Source organism: Pelobates fuscus, chromosome 3, assembly GCF_036172605.1.
Source record: "Pelobates fuscus isolate aPelFus1 chromosome 3, aPelFus1.pri, whole genome shotgun sequence".
Classification (NCBI taxonomy): domain Eukaryota; kingdom Metazoa; phylum Chordata; class Amphibia; order Anura; family Pelobatidae; genus Pelobates; species Pelobates fuscus.
The window spans coordinates 370,445,421-370,465,732 of NC_086319.1; the positions used below are offsets into that span (position 1 = coordinate 370,445,421).

General features: G+C 39.7%; 3 protein-coding genes across 11 annotated transcripts in view; 2 read left to right on the forward strand and 1 right to left on the reverse strand.

Annotated features, from left to right (window-relative positions):
• The window catches only part of USP3 (ubiquitin specific peptidase 3), a 29,683-nt gene extending 24,976 nt beyond the window's left edge, over positions 1–4,707 (forward strand). The window contains exons 14-15 of the mRNA XM_063449405.1: positions 1,238–1,305; positions 2,110–4,707. Coding sequence (XP_063305475.1) covers positions 1,238–1,305; positions 2,110–2,275 — 234 coding nt within the window. The 3' untranslated portion in view covers positions 2,276–4,707. The remainder of the gene's footprint in view (positions 1–1,237; positions 1,306–2,109) is intronic.
• A 5,259-nt stretch (positions 4,708–9,966) lies between these two features.
• On the forward strand, positions 9,967–13,486 carry FBXL22 (F-box and leucine rich repeat protein 22). Its single transcript, XM_063445908.1, has 2 exons — positions 9,967–10,454; positions 13,071–13,486. Exons 1-2 carry the CDS (start codon positions 10,120–10,122, stop codon positions 13,408–13,410), a joined length of 675 nt encoding a protein of 224 aa, XP_063301978.1. The 5' UTR covers positions 9,967–10,119; the 3' UTR covers positions 13,411–13,486.
• A 1,145-nt stretch (positions 13,487–14,631) lies between these two features.
• The window catches only part of HERC1 (HECT and RLD domain containing E3 ubiquitin protein ligase family member 1), a 139,403-nt gene continuing 133,722 nt past the window's right edge, over positions 14,632–20,312 (reverse strand). For all 9 annotated transcript variants that reach the window (XM_063449413.1, XM_063449409.1, XM_063449414.1 and 6 more), the window contains exons 75-79: positions 19,856–19,932; positions 18,242–18,494; positions 17,605–17,757; positions 16,493–16,798; positions 14,632–15,265 (exon numbers count right to left, since the gene is read on the reverse strand). In XM_063449413.1, coding sequence (XP_063305483.1) covers positions 15,080–15,265; positions 16,493–16,798; positions 17,605–17,757; positions 18,242–18,494; positions 19,856–19,932 — 975 coding nt within the window. In that variant the 3' untranslated portion in view covers positions 14,632–15,079. The remainder of the gene's footprint in view (positions 15,266–16,492; positions 16,799–17,604; positions 17,758–18,241; positions 18,495–19,855; positions 19,933–20,312) is intronic.

The following is a 20,312-nucleotide window of genomic DNA, read 5'->3' on the forward strand; positions in this document are numbered from 1 at the left end:
CCATTCATGATCTGTGTTAGTACAAAGGGTACACAAATGAGTTGGGGAACATTTAGGCACTTAAACCTGGAATCTTTGTTATTAATAATAATCTTTAGAATTCTCCACCTCCTCATGCACACTGGTTGGGAAGTTGAAATCCAATACAACCGATATTTAAGAGACTCCAAAATATCTCAAGTTTAACACCCTTTTGCTGCTGGACTACTGCCCTTTTTTTTTTTTTTTTTGTTTTTTTTTTGTTTCAGCAAACTTGTTTTTTGGTTGTTTGGTAACACCTTCCCTGGAAAATAGTATATACACTACCCACAATACAAACATATTAGTGTGTTGTGTTTTTTTGATACCAAAGTTTAGTTTGTTAAAAAAAAGAAAGTTAAACAATTTTTAGTGTTTAACATGAACTTAAATGCTCCTGGCTGTCCAAAGTCTGACCCTCAGTGGAGGAGTGAATTGGCAGAGACGACGCACTTCCTTCCAGCCATACCCATTCATAACTACAATGGGTGCTGTGATAGGCTGAACGCTGCTGCAGACTCTCATTTAACATTAAAATATAAAAAACTACTTAATGCTGAATGGACATGACTCCAGTTACTATAACCAATTCAATTTGATAAATACGACATGGCGCCTTCAGTGTCCTTTTTTAACTGTAACCTGACAACAATATACAGTTTGTGTTTGTTATGGCTGGGAATCGCCATCACAATGCTAATATATATATATTCTATATCCCAGAATTTTATGCGTTTAAAGTACCCTTAAAGCCATCAAATGAGCTAGGGCACATTATGCAAAGTAGAGAAAGCACTTAAACAAAAAGAAACCTTTTAGAACGGTGATTGACAGGAAGGCCAAAATGGCGGTGTCCAGTTCCGGGATAGATGTGTAGATTTCTACACTTAACTATTATTATTTTGTTTTAACCTCCGGGACGCATATTTACTAAATCTAGAGAATAAGTATTTGTGCAAGTATAATTTTGCACAAACCTGGGGCTCTCCTGATGTCCTTTTTCAGATGATGGGTTTTAATATTCTTGGATGCAAGCACGTGTGAGAAAGATTAAGTGCGCTGGTATCAAAGACTTGCCATTGACAGCCAAGTGGTTCATAGTTTTAATAGACTTTCTTTTCTGTGACTTTTGTTTATTTTGTGTTTAATTGTTCTGCTTCCTCCCCCCTCCCACTCCCTCTTAACTTAAAACCGCTTGTGTGTGTGGTTTCTTCCTCAGCCAGAAAATATTGGTCCAGAGAGCTGCCTGTATGATCTTGCAGCTGTTGTGGTTCATCATGGCTCCGGGTGAGTGTGTTCATTTTGCAGATAATTTTTAAAGCTGACAGGTGTTTGCAGCGTGGGATTAAAAATACACACTTCAAAATCGGGTGTTATCATTTTGTAATAAGAAATGTGTACGAAATTAAAGCTGGCAAAGGATCATTAATGTTATAGCCCCACACCGAAAAACTGCAAGTTGCGAAGTCATCAGACGGTGTTAATATATTTTTATATTCAGCTTGTCTGATTGCTGCAGCTTTTTGATTTCCACATTATCGTTTGCACTTCTAGGAAGTGGTGTTGTAAACTCTTATACATAACCTGAGCTTCTAATAAAAACGCAACAACATACGTAAATTGTGATGTCTTTTAGGTTTTACTACATGCTCCACATTAAAAACGGAGCCATATCTCTGAGATGCACTAAATTTAAGAGTTGTGGGAGAGCACGATCTTCTCTCCTAGGTTTGCTCTGCCCACATTAGAAAGAAACACTCCTGTCAGCCAAGCCTGCCTATCCTGTTGGCTCTGTCACTACCGGCTTACTCGCACTGTAGTGAAGCAGAATTTGTGACAGCATTGGGTACCTGTAATAGGTGGAATCCTAGCTATATGCCACTGTGCGGAACACCACTGACACTGGTCCTTGAGCTTCCAGAGCCTCTCCTGGCTTCACTGCCATTCCACAAGCACAATTATTGTAGACTACTCGTATACTCACTATGCACTGCCTATGGAGGAAGAATGAGTAAAAGTAATTATCTCTGCAAGGCTTTGCTTTTACATCATGTTTATTGATCATCTCCCTCTGTTTCCCTCTCCTTTTAGTGTTGGGTCTGGACACTACACTGCGTATGCAACTCATGAAGGTCGCTGGTTTCACTTCAATGACAGTACTGTGACTCTGACGGAAGAGGAGACCGTGGCAAAAGCGAAGGCATATATTCTGTTTTACGTGGAACGTCCACTTTTGGTCGTCCCTGAAAAACTCTAAAAGCCTCTCCTCTCACCCACCATCTTTTATCTTGCCCTTTGAGAGCGGATCTCTCAACCCTCTGCTCATACTTGATTAAAACACCCCATCCTTTTTAATTTTTGCACTTTCACATTCATTGTGAGCATAGTATGACATTTGCAATTCCTCTGGTGCAAGGTCTTATATGAAATGGATAGAGAGAGAGAAGTCTCGCCTGTCTGGTAACTGTATTAATGTTAACAGTAGGCTCAAACTATTAGATAATGCACCAGAGGGGATGCATCTAATTAGTGGCTAAATAGACTTCTAGTGCCACTTTCATCTTGTAAGCCCATTTTTCTTTTTAAGTGTAAGGACACCTTGTGGGTGTTAATATTGCCAGTGTTTGAATGAGCATCCATTCAAAAGTTACGTCATCTGTGATAGACCTTCAACTTCAAGCTTGGAGCCTATTAAATAGGCACATCTTCGACAAAATTCAGGAAACGTTTTTGATTTTTATGACCTGCCTTAAATTGATCACTGGGAATAATTTTGAGGAGTTGTAGCCAGGGCAGTAGAGCATTATTGCCATTGGTTCCATAAACACATTGGCATGATTCCCTATTATCCGCAAAATTTATTACAGCTCTGAGAGCCAGAGGGGGTGACCAACACATTGGCCACTCTAGCACTTTTTGGGTAAGAAGTGCCTCTTTGCATCACCTACACCTAACGCTGTGAAATCAGATGAAACATATTTTATAATGTGATTGTTCACAAGCACTCCAATTCTAGTAGGCCATTGCATTCTCTTTACTGCACTCGGTCTGCAAAGGTGAGGGTATCTAGATCTGTCTGGGTAGGAAAAACATTCTGTAATGGAGCAAGTGACAAGGGGTAATTGGCTCTGGTGCATTTCAGAATGTAAGGCAAACCAGTAAAGTATGGGCTTGATAATAGCCAGTGCCCACTTGATTAGTAGGATTCAAACCTATTTATTTTTATAATTTAGTTATATTGATATGTGCTTCTATTTTCTAGACATGCCTCTCACCATGCCCCCAGGGTAAGAGGTGAGAAATGGTAGCGTAAGATGAATGTCACTGGTGAAATATGGAGTAAATTTAGTGAACTTGTTTCAAAGTCTGTTTGTGGAAGAATCTCAAACACGGCGATGGATGACTTTTTGCACAAATTAGGAACACAATGCATAGTTAAACTTAATTTAGAAACAATATTGCACCCCGTGAGTGGCTCATATGGTAGTATCAATTTTTATGTATAAAATTCAGCTCAACAAGCTAGGCTTGGCAGATTTGCCTGTCCACGAGCGACCTGGACATTCCTGAAACCTTGAGCCATATAAGGGAAGTTGTGTAAGAACAAACCCATAATCTGGAATGGATCCACTCATGATGCTGAGTCAGGCACGGGGATGAAATGCCACAACAGCTGAATGAAATTTTTTTCGTATTTGGTCTCACTGAAGTCCGTATTTTGAGATAAGCATAAGTTTTTCTAGCTTAGCAATTCTCAAATTGTTCAATATCTGATCCTGCCACAGGTAACCCCTTTCACTGCCCGCATATTGAAGTGCTGCATGTTTTGATGGTACCAGGATTTGTTTTGAATTGCACCATGAGAACCTCAACACATACACAGTATGGATTTGCTGCTTAACATATAGAAAACATTGTCATGCCTTTCTGTGTGTGTCATTTTAAGTTACTGGCTTTTATTTTATGGTGTCCTGGCAATCTGTTTGTATGTGTTTTCTTCTCTTTTAAACTCCTCTCCCCCCCCCCCCCCCCCCTTTTATATAAATGGCAGGATATGTAGGGCAGTCCGTGTCTTATAAAGGGGATGTTTGAACATTGGTGGAGCTTGCAAACATGACTGCCCATACACAAGCATAGCCAGGGCATTTCATCACTACACCAGAAATTCAGAATATATCAGAGGAAAGTTCTTGAAAGCAATTACTTCCCCCTCCCTTGGCTACTTTGACCAAACAAACGGCAGTTTACTTACTTGTTACACGTCACGTATATGTATGTATTCTAGCAGACACTGTCTACTTCTTTCTAAAACGAAAAACCAAACACGATCTTGGCAAACTCTAACCTCAAGGCCACAGTGCACATCCACAAAATGGTCCCAGGCCAAATTGTCTTTGTTACTGGCTCAAGAAAAGCTTTGTTCTGTGTGTATTGATTTAATTAGCACCATAAGAAAATGATTACTTTAAAAAAATAAAACGTGTAGCTCATAATACATGCATACCATGCTGTACCAGCTGCAGTATATGGAAGACACAGCTGCCTTACTCCCAACGTCAGACCCGTTACACAGTATTCCTATCTATATGAGCATCCGTCTCACAGGACTGGAGTATCTTCTTCCGTTATGTGATATTTGTATAGTTTGTAGGGAAAAAATAAAGTTCAATTGATTCTGTGCATCATGAAGCCGTGTCTGTCAGCGTTTGTCTAATTAACTCCTTGATTACCCAGGTAAATGTTAAAAAAACAAACACAATTTCACCACGATCCAGTGTTGATCCTCATTTAAAGGGACACTCAAATGTTATAAATACAAATATGTATTTATGATCGTAGAGAGTTCTGGGCTCTTGTTTTTACTGTGACTGATGCCTCTTTTTCTTGTGACAACATTCCTACAGAAACATTGAGAGTAATACTGCGCATGCACCGCAATCGCCTCACGAATCCAATAGGATTCTTCCCGTAGAGACGTGCTTCTCTATGGGAAGACTTAATTGTGTGTCAATGTTTTTCTGTCATCCCTATGTCACTGTCTGGTGAATGTAAACATTGCTGTTTCTCAGAAAGTTATTAAAAAGGACTGGGATATGGAAACCCCAATGCAGCTCTTTTATATACTACGCTATTGGAAATCTAGTGGATTTAATTATAAATGTAAGTATTATATACCTGATGTGATCTACCATTGTGATGCTTACAATCTGGCTAATTTCTTTGGTTCACAGACACTCACAATCCCTTCATTAACCTACGTTATACATTTTATTGATCCAAAACCAATTAGTAGGAACTCCCAATGGCTGACAACAGTGTAGTTTCCAGCTCAGCTGTTTGAGATTTAATATCTTAACTAATAAAACACTACAGCTGTTGGCAACAAATATTGCAAATTTAACAGGTATAGTAGTAAAACAGTCACAAAAAAATATTAAAATAGACCGTGGCTAGAGCAGAGATTGTCATTTTTAGAGTTCATGTAATCTATATTGCTTTACATTTGGCAGTTTGTTTTCCCGCTGCATTGGCCTGTAGCATGGTAAATAAACCCTTCTCTATAAATGATATGACAGGGCTGTAGGGACTAAATATGTTTGGAGTCGGTTCACCTTGATGTGATCCATCCCTCATTTGGTAGCATATGAAAAGTGTTCCCCCTACAGGATGTAAAAGGTATGTGCCAATAGAGACTCCAAGTGTTGTCTGCTGCATTTGTAAGGGTAGGATACGGGCAGAAAAAACACCACATTTGTACTGTGGCCGGCTGGGGAGGGAGAGGACCCGGGATCTCTAGCCTGCAGCTCTGCCGGATTCTCCTCTTGCGAGCTTGGAGTGTTGCTGTGGTTACCATGGCAACACTGGATCTTGGCTACTTATTCTGAGAGGGCACTCCGGGCACCGTAATCACTACAGAGCGCTGTAGTGGTTATTGTGCCAGGATTGCTACTTTAAATAATCTACCAGTGCCCCTGCCGAGGTTAAATTTTGGATCCGCACCTGGTCTGCGTGTATCTGCCTCTTTGCATCTAGATGTGAGACTGTGTCTAGGTATATGTGTGTGTTATTGTGTGTATGTGAGTGCATGTATATTTGCATATATATGTATGCATGTATATTACTGTGTGTGCATGTGGAGGACAAAATAGGGAGGGTTAATAGACACAAAAGGTCAGTAGAAATACACAAAGTGATGAGAGGGTGTAAAGGTTAAAATTCAGCGAGGTGGTGCCAACATAGATTTCCACCCGGAAAATTGACTTTCAGCACCTTTGCTTTAAATAAATAAACAGGACTCTTTCACAGAGTGAGGTAAGTGACCGTTATGGTTTGGAGATTGTCTACTAGTTTTTATGCCTTGTAAATATGTGTTTGTAAACTATAAATAATGCCAGAAAATGCTTTGCATTGGGGTTATTTTGGGAGCAGTAAATATTAGGGATGTGCATGGGCAAAAAAATTGGTTCGGCACTTCCGAACTTCGGGAATTCAAGACTTCGGCAATTCCATAACCCTACCCCATACCCCTAGTCCTACCCCTAGTAGGGTTAGAGGAATGTTATGGGTAGGGTTAGATTCCTGTCATCATTCCCTTAATATTACTTCCTTCTCCTGTTTTGCCACTTTCAGAAATCCGAAGCACTTACGAAATTCGGTTCAGATCGGCAATTCTGAAATTCGGTCGAATTCAAATTCGGACCGAAACTAATTGCACATGTCTTGTAAATATCCACTTGGTTGCTGGTGTTGCTAGGCCTAATGAGATGCCCCCCTTCCTGTGACTGTCTCTATTTCAGGGTCCTGTTCCGATGTCCAATTTTGTTCCCTGGTGTCAAACACCCAGGGACCCCAGGGAACAGTCATCTGGTAGTACAGCGCAAGCACATCATTAGACGCTAGTGTTGTGCAGCGGGCACTAGTATGATTCAGAGAGCCCTGGTCCCTGATGTCGTGGGGTGGCCGGGAGATTGTCTGTGAGCCTTGGCGTGCTTGATGCAAGTTGTGTTACTGGCAACACCAGCCCCAATTTCCCCAGCAGCAAAGTTGGGAGATATTTATTAGTTATTTAGTCCTCTTAAAAAAAAAAAAAATGGTTCCAATTAAATGGAGTACCTTTATCTTACTAATAATATAGTTTGTTTTAATTTAGGTTTTGGGATGTGCTGAATAAGGCTATGTTAATGAATCTGTAACGGCAAAATATATATCAAAAACAAAAAGGATTGGGGGCACACCGGAACGTGCCTTCTGCAGGAATGGTGCTGCTGTAGTGACTAACATTCATGCACAATACAGATTGTTACAGCACACATAACTATTAGGTTGCATAGTGTGTGCTGTAACTTACTCTGCATTATGTCAGATATATATCAAGACATGAATGTAACAAGTATAATATCTTACAGAACTCTTTGTTATAAACTACTGGAGTTAAATGACCAGCCAGACCCCTTCATTGAGAGGGTGTGATGGCCCTGTAGTATTAGCTCTTCAATCTAAATGCATTGCTGTATCTACTAACCAGCAATGTTTCCATTGATGGGTTAAACACGCCTTTTCTGACAGCCACTGCAAAAGGCCATTTTGATTGGACGCGCTGGACTTGGGGCGCACACACATCTCGTTCCCAATGCTCCTCTAGGGAGAGCATTAGATTGGGCAAGAATTGTGGAAGTGACGCCTCTTTGATGACTTTGCAGGAGGAGGATCAGGCGCCAGCACCAAGTGATTCTCGGCACTAGAAAAAAAGGTAAGTAAAACCATGTTTTTCTCAATTATTTTTACAGGTCAAAAGTGGGGAACACTGATTCGAAATATAGAGAAAGGACACTAGCAATACATGTTTATATTCCTAACGCTATAGTGTACCATTAGTCTAAAATCATAAATATACGTTATGTGGGCATTAAACTGTGAAAATGAGCAAGTTTTATTTAATCACAATTCTAATGCAAAGTATTCTGTTAAGATACACATTAATAGTAATAATCTATGCATTGTATATCTATCATTACGGATGTCCTGCAGAGGTTTTAATGTAATATTTGGAAATTGGATTATTGGAGCAAGATGTTCTATTTAGTTATGTGTTTAGCAAACAAAAGGGTTACTCTAAACACCAGGACCATTTCAGTGCTTTGAAGTGGTCATTGTACCTGGACTCTAAGAAACTTATGGAAATTAACCCCTCTGCTGGGCATCATCACCCAGCCCAGTCCTCGATTTATCAATTCTGTACCCATGTCCTCCCTTTTCCCTATAGTGTCCCTCGAAGTCCATTTGACACTTTGGGAGGTATGCTAAATGTAACTGTGTAATACTAGCCTATGTGATATCAGCAAGTTCTGATGGTTCTGTAATATGGCATTTTATCTCCACCTAAGGATAAGGTGTAGAGAATTCTTCTTCCACTAGGAGAATTTAAGTCGTATTGCACTCACATGGTCATAATGAGTTATTGGATCACACCAGATTTATTTTCCATGAATATATATATATATAATCTATAGAGAGAGAGATGGCAGCATTTTACCATATTTAGAAAGCCTTGCTGAATTATCATCCACGTGGGAAATGATCAATTTCACAGGAAATCTATCTATTCCTGCAGTGGGTGTCGGGACGCTGTGCTCTGGGGTTGGAATGTTTAGGTTCTCCAAATTCTGATAAATCTTTAGCTGACAGTGCAGTAGTTCATCTCCTTTTACTGTGCACCAGGGCCACCATACATATTATACATTTCGTGGATCCCAGGTTTTAAAGAATTTGATTTTTTTTCTGTTTATTTTTTGGGATCTAAAATACCTTCTCTTCCTAGAATTTATGAAAGATCACGGAGTGACTTCCAAGACAAACCTTTTCATGGTCACAGTTTCTTCCATCCTTTATAAATTGGAATCTACACATTTTTTTTCTTTCCTGTTCCATCCTAGTTCCATTTTTAAATAAATGCCTCAATAAAGGCAGATTTGATCGTAAATGCGCACCCCTACCCCCTAATGTGTATTTTAGTTGAGTTGGAGAGTGTATTTGATTCTAAAATTCTGCACCTAAAACTTGCCAATCACTGCTCATTCATTTCCTGAGAATTCACAGTTTATTAAGAATACTTACATGGTTATTTATTAACTCCTGGCCGGGTTTCATCCAATCCTTTATTTGTACACCTACAGGGTTATTCACCAATGTAAAAATTGTCAGGAATCAAAGCATACTAAAGTAGCCAAATTGGACAAAATCCAAGTCCACTATATTTCCAGGTGTTTTGACATTCTCTCTGGATCCCTTACCATCCATATTTCGGTAAGCAACCATTCCATATCACCCTTCCTATTGCTCCGTATGATCCCTTCCTTCTATAGTTTCTTTTTTTCTGCGTAATGGCCCGGTTACCTCCAAGTGATCCAGACAGGTGCATGCATGTGTTGGAGGAGGCAGGCAGCTTTTATGAACAGCCATCTGTTCCTTACCATGTGTCTTCAGTCACATTATGGCTGAACTTCAGATTAGTCAAGCAAAAAAAATAAAACGAAGCATCAATACATAAGATTATTATTCACATTTTAATTCATTCCAAAGTTAAACTCAATGTTCTAGAACAGGAATTCTGAATGAATTTGAGTTGCACAGATTCACCCAAACTCAAACTAAAAACTTATCAGTAACCTGAATCCCATCCACTCTGACTCTATATATAACTTCTTTGGCAGCTGCTCGGACACAAGTTCCTTCCATAAATGTCCAGGCCTTATATCTAGAGCTGCACAGATAGGTACAATGTCTGGGAGATATCATTGGGAAAGTCTAACATAGCAGCCACTTCTCCAGGCTAACATCGCTGGTGAATGTTCGGAGGATTTACGATTTGCTAAATAAGTACAGATCATTCATTTTATTTATAATTGGAAGACTTTAAAGAACCAGAATTGCATGGTGTTTTTTGTTTAAAAAACAAAACAAAACAAAAAAACACTTTTTTTTTTTTTAACTATTTGGGTGTTTTAAAACCAACAACTGTAGCGCAGTTAAAACCAAAAACTTGCTCTACGTGCCACTCATCAAACGTCTTCGAATGAGAAAAATATAAAAAGATTTTTCAACATGCATATAACACGACTGAATCGCGAGTGCCTTCTGCATTTATTTTCCTTTCTGGACAAAGACAGTCGACTACGACTATCTCAGACATGCCGTGACTTAATGCTGGTTTTCCAGGATCCTTTGCTGTGGCCCTTGTTAAGTTTCAGCTCCCTGGCAGAACTTGCGAAGAAGAATTATATTTTAGGCCCGGCTCTGAAGTATTTATCAGTTTGTTGGTATTCCAGCCGGGTGAAAATTTGCAACATTGAGGACTGGGATAAAACTAGCTTGCAGAAATCTATGTGCAGCCAGCACCAGAACATAGTGAGTGACTTTCTGTTAAAGGTCTCGGACAGGTAAGTGCAAGTTATCGGAGCCCCTCAGATTTTATAATATACGTAAAGCTTTAATGAAAATCTTACAAACCTTGTTGCACTCCAACTCCAAAAATGTATAAAATGTTTGCTACCAGGTGCTCAGCAACACAATAGATTATATATACATATACACACGCATGTGTAAATACAGGGATTTTCAAGTGCTGGAAATTCAATGTAAATATTATCAATCTAAAATGTAAACTTAGTAAGAGATCTTTATAACATTGTGCTGATTAGAAGATTAGGGTACAGTTGTAAAATTGTAATGATTTCCAGTGGGATATTCTCACGTCGATTCCCGGCAGGGGAGACCTAATGTGCATGCGTGGCGATGGCTGTGCTCGCATTAGTACTTCCACAAAGGAAAGCATGTATAATGCGATGTAATGTGCATGCGCGCCGATGGCTGTGCTCGCATTAGTACTTCCACAAAGGAAAGCATGTATAATGCGATGTAATGTGCATGCGCGGCGATGGCTGTGCTCGCATTAGTACTTCCACAAAGGAAAGCATGTATAATGCGATGTAATGTGCATGCGCGGCGATGGCTGTGCTCGCATTAGTACTTCCACAAAGGAAAGCATGTATAATGCTTTCCTGTAGATTTTGGATGATGCTGGATGTCCCCAATGCATAGTGTGAGAATGTCCAACATCAGTTTGGCAACCAGAAGTCAACTAACGACCCAGAAATTCCTCTAGGGGCTGTCTGGTAGACAACCACTAGAGGTGGAATTAACCTTCAAAAGGTAATTATTGCAGCTTATTAAAAACTGAAATAATTATCACTGCCGGGTTAAGGGATCTGGGACACTGCACCAAGACCACCTCAATGAGCTGAAGTGGTCTGGGTGCCTGTGGTGTCCATTTAATACGTTTGCCTTCCTTTTCTGATCACACCGCGCTTTTATAATTATAGTTCTAAATCTCCAATTATGTTCAGGCTGCTGGAGAAACCAATTCTTCAGTTATAAAGCGTCAGGATGTCCCTCTATAGAAGTAGGAATGGTTAATTAAAACACCTACAGGGTTATTAACTGAACTGTGAATTCCATCAAGATGTTAAAAATAATGAGCTTTCCTCCAGAATCGCAATTCAGAGATTTTATAAAGGTGATTTGCACTGATTTAGCACATCTATTACAGTATAATCCAATGTCTGCATAGGATTTGCATATGGGAATAGCAGATTTGAAACTAAAATAAGATTTGCACTCAATCTATACTGTATCTTACTTGGAAGCAGGAAAGTCTATTAGGATCTGTGCTATTTGCCTGCTGGTTGTCAACGCAATAGATATGCCCTCACCTATGACATGTCAAATGAAGGTTAGGGAATTATTACCCTCTAACACAATATTGTTAGTCAATGTGGCTGGAGTCTATTAAACAATCATATCCATTTGGATGTTGGATTTTTAAATTCAGACATTGTGCACACGTTTCATTTTTTTATTTTCGAATAAATAAAATTTATGTCTATGTGCGAACGAATGGATAAGTCTGACTCCACACGTAAATCCAGGAAGGATTTGTTCGTGCAAACGAAGATTATCAGGAATTTAATTTGTGCACAAGTCTAATAAATACTACGAGCAAAGACTGGAAGTATTTGCACTTTAGTAATTAACCTTGATATATTAATATTCAGTTACTGTATTTGATAAACCGAACTGGATAAGTCCAAACGCGTTCTATGTTTGTAGTTTGGAGAAGTTGGCAGAGAAGAATTATTTCACTGGGGCTGTTCGTCTTTCTACATGGTGAAACTAACATAACATCCCAATACAAACACATCTGGGGATGTCTGGTAACTAATCTGTCACAGAGGTGAAAGCAGATTTGTCAGTTTATTCTTTAAATAGTATTGAAGTTTGCATTCCAAAATTAATTTCAAATAGCTGCATTGTAAAAATAATAATCAGTTCTGCTAGTTTTCCAACTTTTAGGCTAAAGTTTGCAGTTCATTGTTTAGAAAGAAAAAAACCCTAGACCTAATCCTAAGACAAACGCAAATGATTTTGGCTCACAATTTAGCACAGATCCTAGTTTAATAAACCCGTGTTTGGCTAGTGAGTGCTTAGAGGCAGCGCGTTTAAAGATTTGTGTCAGTGGTCAGTGTGTTTTGGTAACTGGCAATGTCCGACATGCATTGAGAATAGCACACAGGTAAGGGGGGCTCTGAGATAGAAAGCCCCTTGTCTTTTCAATGCAATCCTTAGTTTAATGAGAAAAAATGGTTGTTCAGAATTATTGAGGGAATAGCAAATATGAGGCCATAATATCCCTCCTAGATAATAGTTAAAATAGTTGGAATATAGGGGAGATCTTCTCATGTTTGTCAGACACAGGGAGGGGGCTGTATAAAATACTGACTTGGAAACATTTGGCCTGACAATCCATGTTGCGCAGTTTAATTAGGAGAATCTTGACTAAACAATTAATCTATTGCTACTGCCATTAACGTCCAAGCATTGCTTTATTGGACATTAGAATTATCCTAGTGTTTAATCGGTCAATTCATTTTTACATTTGCTTCATTGATATGTGACCTGTGCGTTTAGACTTGGAAATCTCTGTTCCTTTCTCCTAGGTGCCCAAATCTACGTTCACTGACACTGTCTGGCTGTGCTCACGTGACCGATGAAGTCCTCATCAAGATACTATCTAGCTGTCCCCAGCTGCGTAGCCTCAAACTGGAAAACTGCTCTGGAATGAGTGATCGGACATTGGCCGCGATCCCCCCTTTTGCAGTTCGCCTCCATATTCTCCACGTTAACTTTTGTCGAAATGTAACGCAGAGCGGGCTGTGCCAAGTGCAGGAGAGATGTCCTCGCCTTGTCGTGCAGGCTATTAGAAGCGCAGATATGATTGCGGACAGAACCCCTGAGCCAATTCTTCAGAGGATTCCCCGCAAACTCATTCTACGATAACAGGAAATATAATTATTATCTTTTATTATAATGGTAAAAGATTTACAGGAAAATACATGACAATTGATATTTCTAATGTGCAACTTTTTGACTTTTTATAGCTAAATAAAATAATTTCTATTTAAAAATGAGCGTTCCTGCGTGATGTCATTCTACATATCTTATTATACAAATCTTACTGGCAGTGGTTCTCTCCTTCAAAAACTTTAAGCTGTCTAGATTTAGTTTACTTTGGATAAATGTTCTATATTTTGATGGATAACCCACCAACCAAATTAATGGAACACTCCACAGAGCTAATTATTAAATATATATATATATATATATATATATATATAAAATAAAGTTTCGTGCATGTATTCATTGAGGGTATATCTTAAAAGAGATTGCAAAAGCTGCAGCTCTTATGAACTGCAACCTTTGCAAGCCCTCCCCCTTTTTCCTGGAAGAGCTTCTGAAGCTATCCCACCTTCTGTGCACCTGCATTCAGAAAGAAAGCTGGTGTGATATAATGTCTGAGCAGGAATGCGGAGGAGGCATGCACGCTCAAATAGAATGCACTTGCCACTTCTGTTAGCTCAGGGGAGCTAAAGGAAACAAATCTTCATGGCTGTTTGACAGCCAGGGGGTATTTCATTATTAAATAACAAAAGTTATGACTTCTCATAGAAACATAGAATGTGACGGCAGATAAGAACCATTCGGCCCATCTAGTCTGCCCAGTTTTCTAAATACTTTCATTAGTCCCTGGCCTTATCTTATAGTTAGGATAGCCTTATATTCCACGCATGCTTAAACTCCTTTACTGTGTTAACCTCTACCACTTCAGCTGGAAGGCTATTCCATGCATCCACTACCCTCTCAGTAAAGTAATACTTCCTGATATTTTTAAACCTTTGCCCCACTAATTTAAGACTATGTCCTCTTGTTGTGGTAGTTTTTCTTATTTTAAATATAGTCTCCTGCTTTACTGTGTTGATTCCCTTTATGTATTTAAATGTTTCTATCATATCCCCCCTGTCTCGTCTTTTCTCCTCGTTAGATCCTTTTTATCAAGTGCCTTTTAAATCGGATACTCCTCACTCACACTGTATGGGTGTGGAGTGGTCCTTTAATTAGACCCCTGATTCTAGTTTGATAACTCAGACGCACTTACCTCACTCTGTTACCGGACGGTTTCTTACACACAAATAAATCAGACACATACAGAAGCAGGTGCCTTCAGTATATTTAATTAATTTTTTTTTCTGCATAACTAATCCTGCACAGGCAATTTCTCAATTAAAACAAAATAAATAGGAATATTCATGTAAAACGGTTCTCTTAGGGTGAACAATAAGTGCACCAATATACAACAATTCAAGTACACAGACCGGGTACACTGGACAACCGTGCCAGCTCCACGGCCATTTGCCCTGTCTCTCTCAAAAAAATAAAAAATAAAAAAAACAGACCAAAAAAAAAAAAAATCTGCCCTCCATGCAACAATTGATGCTGCATGAGAGACGATTTCGATGTGGTAGATTTCACAAAATAGGGGGAAAATTAAATACTTTTTTTTGGTAAAAGAAAACGATACTGTGGATCTATGAAATGCCTGTTATTCTCCTAACCACTTCACTGCTTGAAAGTGGGAGACCGGATATGACGTTGGAGGCTAGGTAGGGGGTCAGTAGTCTGTGTCTGATCCTTCTGCATTGTCCACATTGCGGGACAACATGTAATTGTCCATGTCAATGGATCGGCAGTTGTTGATTGCATAGCGCAGACGTTCGGCCATCACTGGCTGGCTGGAGTACGGTGGGAGCCGTAGTTGAAAGAAACAGGTCTGTGAGGTAGGCAGACTGTCGTGAGGCTGTTAGGAAAGATACAGGGAAAAAGATGTTATATTGAACCTTCATTACAGCAGAAACAAACCACAGAAATTGCACCATTATATCAGTCATACAAGTGGGAAAGAAAAAAATATATTCAGTCTTCAGTCTCTAAAAACTCTCTGAATTATCTGGCATCAGTACAGACTTGGAATGTCAGATTTTTTATTTTTATGCATTTTACACTATAGTCACCATAACAACTACAGCTTAATGTAGTTGTTGTGGTGAGTATAATCATTGCTTTCAGGCATTTTCATGCAAACACTGCCTTTTCAGAGAAAAGGCAGTGTTTACATTGCTCCTAGGGACACCTCCAAGTGGCCACCACTCAGATGGCCACTGGAGGGGCTTCCTGGGTCAGTGCTGCATAGTAGGCAGCAGTGCCGTTCAGCGTCTCAACGCTCTGCATGGGGACGCTGAATTTTCCTCAGAGAAGCATTGATTCAATGCATCTCTATGAGGATGTGCTAATTGGCCAAAAACTGTGTTTGGCCCCTGCCCCCTTGCCGATTTTAGCAGTGGACATCACTGCTGGAGGCAACATTGGGGTTAAACCGTTCGAACGGTTTAACCCTTGAGGTAAGAGGGCCTCCTGGTACCATAACAACTTAATACTTTTAAATAACTTTTGTTTCTGTCAATGCACCCCTAGTCACACCTCCCCTGGCAGTGGCTCACACAGTCTGCAAAAAACATGGATTCATTTTCAATCAGGTATTAACTTGCTTTTAAAGTTTTTATCTCCTGATCTACAAATTTAACCTTAATTTAGAATGTCTTATCTCCAGGGCCTTCTAGACCCTGCAGGAGCCTCCTGTATGTGATTAAACAGAATGTGCAATAAAGGAAGTTTAGACATTAGATCTCTCTTTACAGGAAGTGTTTAGGAAGGCTGTGTAAGTCAAATGCAGGGCGGTGTGACTAGGGCTGTATAAACATAGTAATATAACTCCTAAATGGCAGATAATTGAGCAGTGAGACTGCAAGGGGCATGATCTAGACACAAAAACTGCTTTATTCAGTTGTTTTGGTGACTATAGTGTTCCTTTAAGATTTCATTATGACACAATTTGAAGTTTAGTGAATAAACTGCTAGGCAATTGCAAAGTGGCAATAAAAACCCCAAACCTCTAGTTTCACCTAAACATTTCCCACCTGTGTAAACCCAACACTGACAGCTAGCAATATGCAAGTTATCGCCTTACCCTATCAACCTTCATTATCTGGAAGCGCTGGGAGATGTCTGCAGTGTTGGCTGGAAGCCGGGATCTGCCAGAGACAAACCTCATGAACAGGACTCTCTCTTCATTAGAGAATTCATCCAGTGTCTGCCAGAACCACTGCACCAGTTGGTGTTGCTCATCCACTTCCCGGTATCGTACTACCTTCTTCAGGACATCCACTGAGATCTCCGGCATCCCACACACCATCTGCTCTAGATGCCGGGCAGTAAGAAGAGAGAGGAGGGGAACAGGGACAATCCACGACATACCTTCTCGTACTGCTGCTACCTAAGAGTGCATCAAATATACATTAGATTTGGCACCTCAACAGGTTTCTCATCAATGATCATTTTTTTTAATTTCTTTTTTTTCTTTTTAGCTTCTACATCACTTTGCCCTTTGACTAGATTGCGATTTGTTACTCCTGGCATTCACAACTGAACACAACTCTATGTTATATCTCAAAAAGATGTATTTATGCAAGAAATTTAAAATGCTACCAGTGATGAGTTAATTTTAGTCATCACCATTTTCTCTCAAGACATACATATTAATTTAGGACAAACATAGCCCCAAGTAACTGTTAAATGTGAAAACATTGAATCTGTATGTTGCTCAGAGTCCTATTGCATATTCATATAATTGGGAAACCAATGGTGGCTCTCTCAGAGATCATAAGAATTCTAGAACCAACATGGTAAGTAATGCAGGATTCTGTGTACTTTTGCCAGGACACTGGTCTCCATTAGATCTGTTTAGTGAGAAGCTTGTTCTCTTCACCTGTTTCAAACCATCATTCATACCACAGAGATCCCATAACGGTCTTTAAATCCCCTACAGATGTGTGAAAAGTCAGAATATATTTAATGTGGCACCGCCTTGGATCTAATCATCATCTATACTTTCCCTTTCCTTGTAGGTTTACGTTTTGTTCATAACCTACTTTTTAATCAAAATGTCTTCTGTTTTCCATCTCACATACGAGTTCCACCATATCAAACTCAAAGAATGATGTCCACCCATTGCAAACATTGGAATATGACCTGCAGAGTGCAGTAAGAGACTGCCGGGTGGCCCTTTAATAACATTCTCACCTGCCGGTCCATCTCATGTAGTCTGTAATCTATCGCTCTGTCCACATATTCCTTGCGGTTGGAAAAGGTCAGTGGGATGCTGTTTCCTCCAGGGATAATGGGAACCATTTTCCCATCAGCACTCTGACCCACAAAGGAATCGAGGGGAATCATCTTAAATAAAGAACAGAAACAATGTGATAAAGTACAATATAATAGCATAAGGTAGTTTACAATTTGAAGGACATGGTAGAAAAATCTAAACTAAGTCAAAATGTCATTTGTCCTGAATCCTTTACCTACATAGGTTAAAGGGGATTGTATTGGGTAGGATTCTGAGACTGGCTTAAATTAATATTTGAGGGATGGTCCATAAAATATACCCTTGAGCTAAATGCCCTGGCCTTTTTACGACCTTGCAACGCTTCTGGTGATTGTGATCAACACTGATGATAATGATCTAATGATACATTGTAACTAACCACAATATATAAAATTGTTTAATCGCACACTACAGTATGGATATCATGATGTTGCCCTCAAAGTATTTGACATGTGTGTGCCTTGCAAAGTTCCTATAGCCAGGTGTAGGGTTCTAGTAGACAGTGATTCTGTCAAAGTGTCACTACATTCTACCAGTAGATCTGTTGAGCTTTACCTCATGGAAGTTCTCCTCGGTGATGTCACTGTCTTCAATGTGAAGAATGCTATTAAGTGTCTGCACGTAGAGCAGATCCACTTCCTCTAGGTCCTCCAGCATTAGTGGGATACAGCACAGCTGCTTCCACACCATTGGGGCCAAGTGCAGGTCCAGGGGCTTCTTGGTACGGATGGCTACACCCATTAGGATGCCCAGAAACTTAAACTGCATGAGGTGCTCATCAAGCCCCGCTGAAGGATTAAATAGGAACCTACAAAGAAGCAACATAATTCAATCCTCATGAGGTAACCCAAACATTTAGAGACAGCAAGTAAGAGTTTCATTCAGAGAAGAGATTCTAGCACAGAAAATTCTAATCAAACATGGGTTATTGAAAGCAGTAACGCCGAGTATCTGTAACATCTATACTTTCTCAGTGTGAAAACCAATATACAAACTACAACAATCAAAGCAATTGTTCATACAGAAGGGGTGTATTTACTAAGCTGTGATTGGACCGTCAAAAAAAGGCCATTTCAGTAAAGCAGAAACATGTTAACTCAAGCGCAAGGGCAATTTTTTAGTCCCCCGTTACATTTTTAATACAAGGATAGCAGTAATAGATATGGTGTTTGATAAGAAATACAGAAAGACAAGCAATCTGATTTTAGAACCTTATTACAAACAAATAGTTTGAAATTCCCCCCACCCCCCCATTATTAAAATTATTACTATTATTATATTTATATAGCGCCAAATTCCGCAGAGCTTTACAGTAGGTGGACTAACAAACATGCATTTGTAACTAGACAAGTTTGACGCACAGAAACAGAGGGGTTGAGGGCCCTGCTCAATAAGCTTACATGCTAGAGGGAGTGGGGTAATGTGACACACAAAGACTAAGGGAAGTATTAGGGAAGTAGATTGGTAGAATAGTATTCAATGAAGACTTAGTGAGGGGTTTTCTGGAGCCATTAACAGTTTAATTGACATGCTTTTGTGAAAAAGTGAGTTTTTAATGATTTTTTGAAGGAGTGAAGACTGGGTGAAAGTCTAACGGAGAAGGGAAGGGAGTTCCACAGGTACGGTGCAGCCCTAGAGAAGTCTTGAATGTGAGCATCAGAGGTGGGAGTACGCACAGAGGATAGACGATGGTCTTCGTTAGCGGGTAGGGGCCTTGACTGGACATATTTGTGTATTAGGGAGGATAGGTAGGTGTGAGCAGCATTATCTAGAGATTTGAAAGCAATAACCAGAATTTTAAATTGAGTCCTAGATCTAACTGGAAGCCAATGTAGGGACTGACAGAGGAATGAGGTATTGGACAGGAAGAGGAGCCTCGCCGCCGCATTAATTATGAAATGTTTATTTCAACAACGAGACTTTTAAGGTTACTGTCTATTGATCAGGCAAAACACTATTGAGACTAAAGTAAAGAAACAAAAAATAAAAAATCCAGCACAATCCTTACAGTGATCCTTTAATGCGGCGCCAAAATAACAGGAAACAAACAGAACCAATTTTGGCAGCATAATAAACATGGGGCATGTCCTTAATGGTGGAAGCAGACAGCTCCCCAACAAACTTGGCCTAAGTAAGGGACTTCAGTAAAGCTCTAGCGAATCTACTTACCTATCCCGATTATATCCTACTTCTGCCGTTGCATTTGGCGATGGAATAAGGAGATCGACTATTCCTGTTTCCAGTTCCTGGGGAAAGACAACAGAAAATATTATCAAACGGTATGAAAAAACGCATTGAAAACAGCAGGGGATGGATTTCAAGAAGGCTTCACATTCTACGAACAACCAGCACAATATATATGGTTTTATGTGCAAGCATAGTTTTGGTAAGGGGAGAGCTTACATACTCCTTCCCTGCACTGCCTTATCTGGAAACCATACTGATCCCGACATATTCAAATCTTGCAGATCAGGTGCCTGGACTATATCTAGATTTTAGATGGGAGGACGCAAGCTGCTTCCTTAAATCACAGAACTCTCATCACAGAGCACAGAGAAGAGCCTACAGAAATGATATTCAGCCAGGGGTTTACGGCATATGCATAGCACCATTAAAAACCATGGGA

Bases quoted from the DNA above. Each gene is read 5' to 3' on its own strand.
- FBXL22 (XM_063445908.1), top strand. From the start codon at position 10,120: ATGCATATAACACGACTGAATCGCGAGTGCCTTCTGCATTTATTTTCC. The intron at 10,455-13,070 runs GTAAGTGCAAGT...CCTTTCTCCTAG, and splicing joins CTGTTAAAGGTCTCGGACAG to GTGCCCAAATCTACGTTCAC.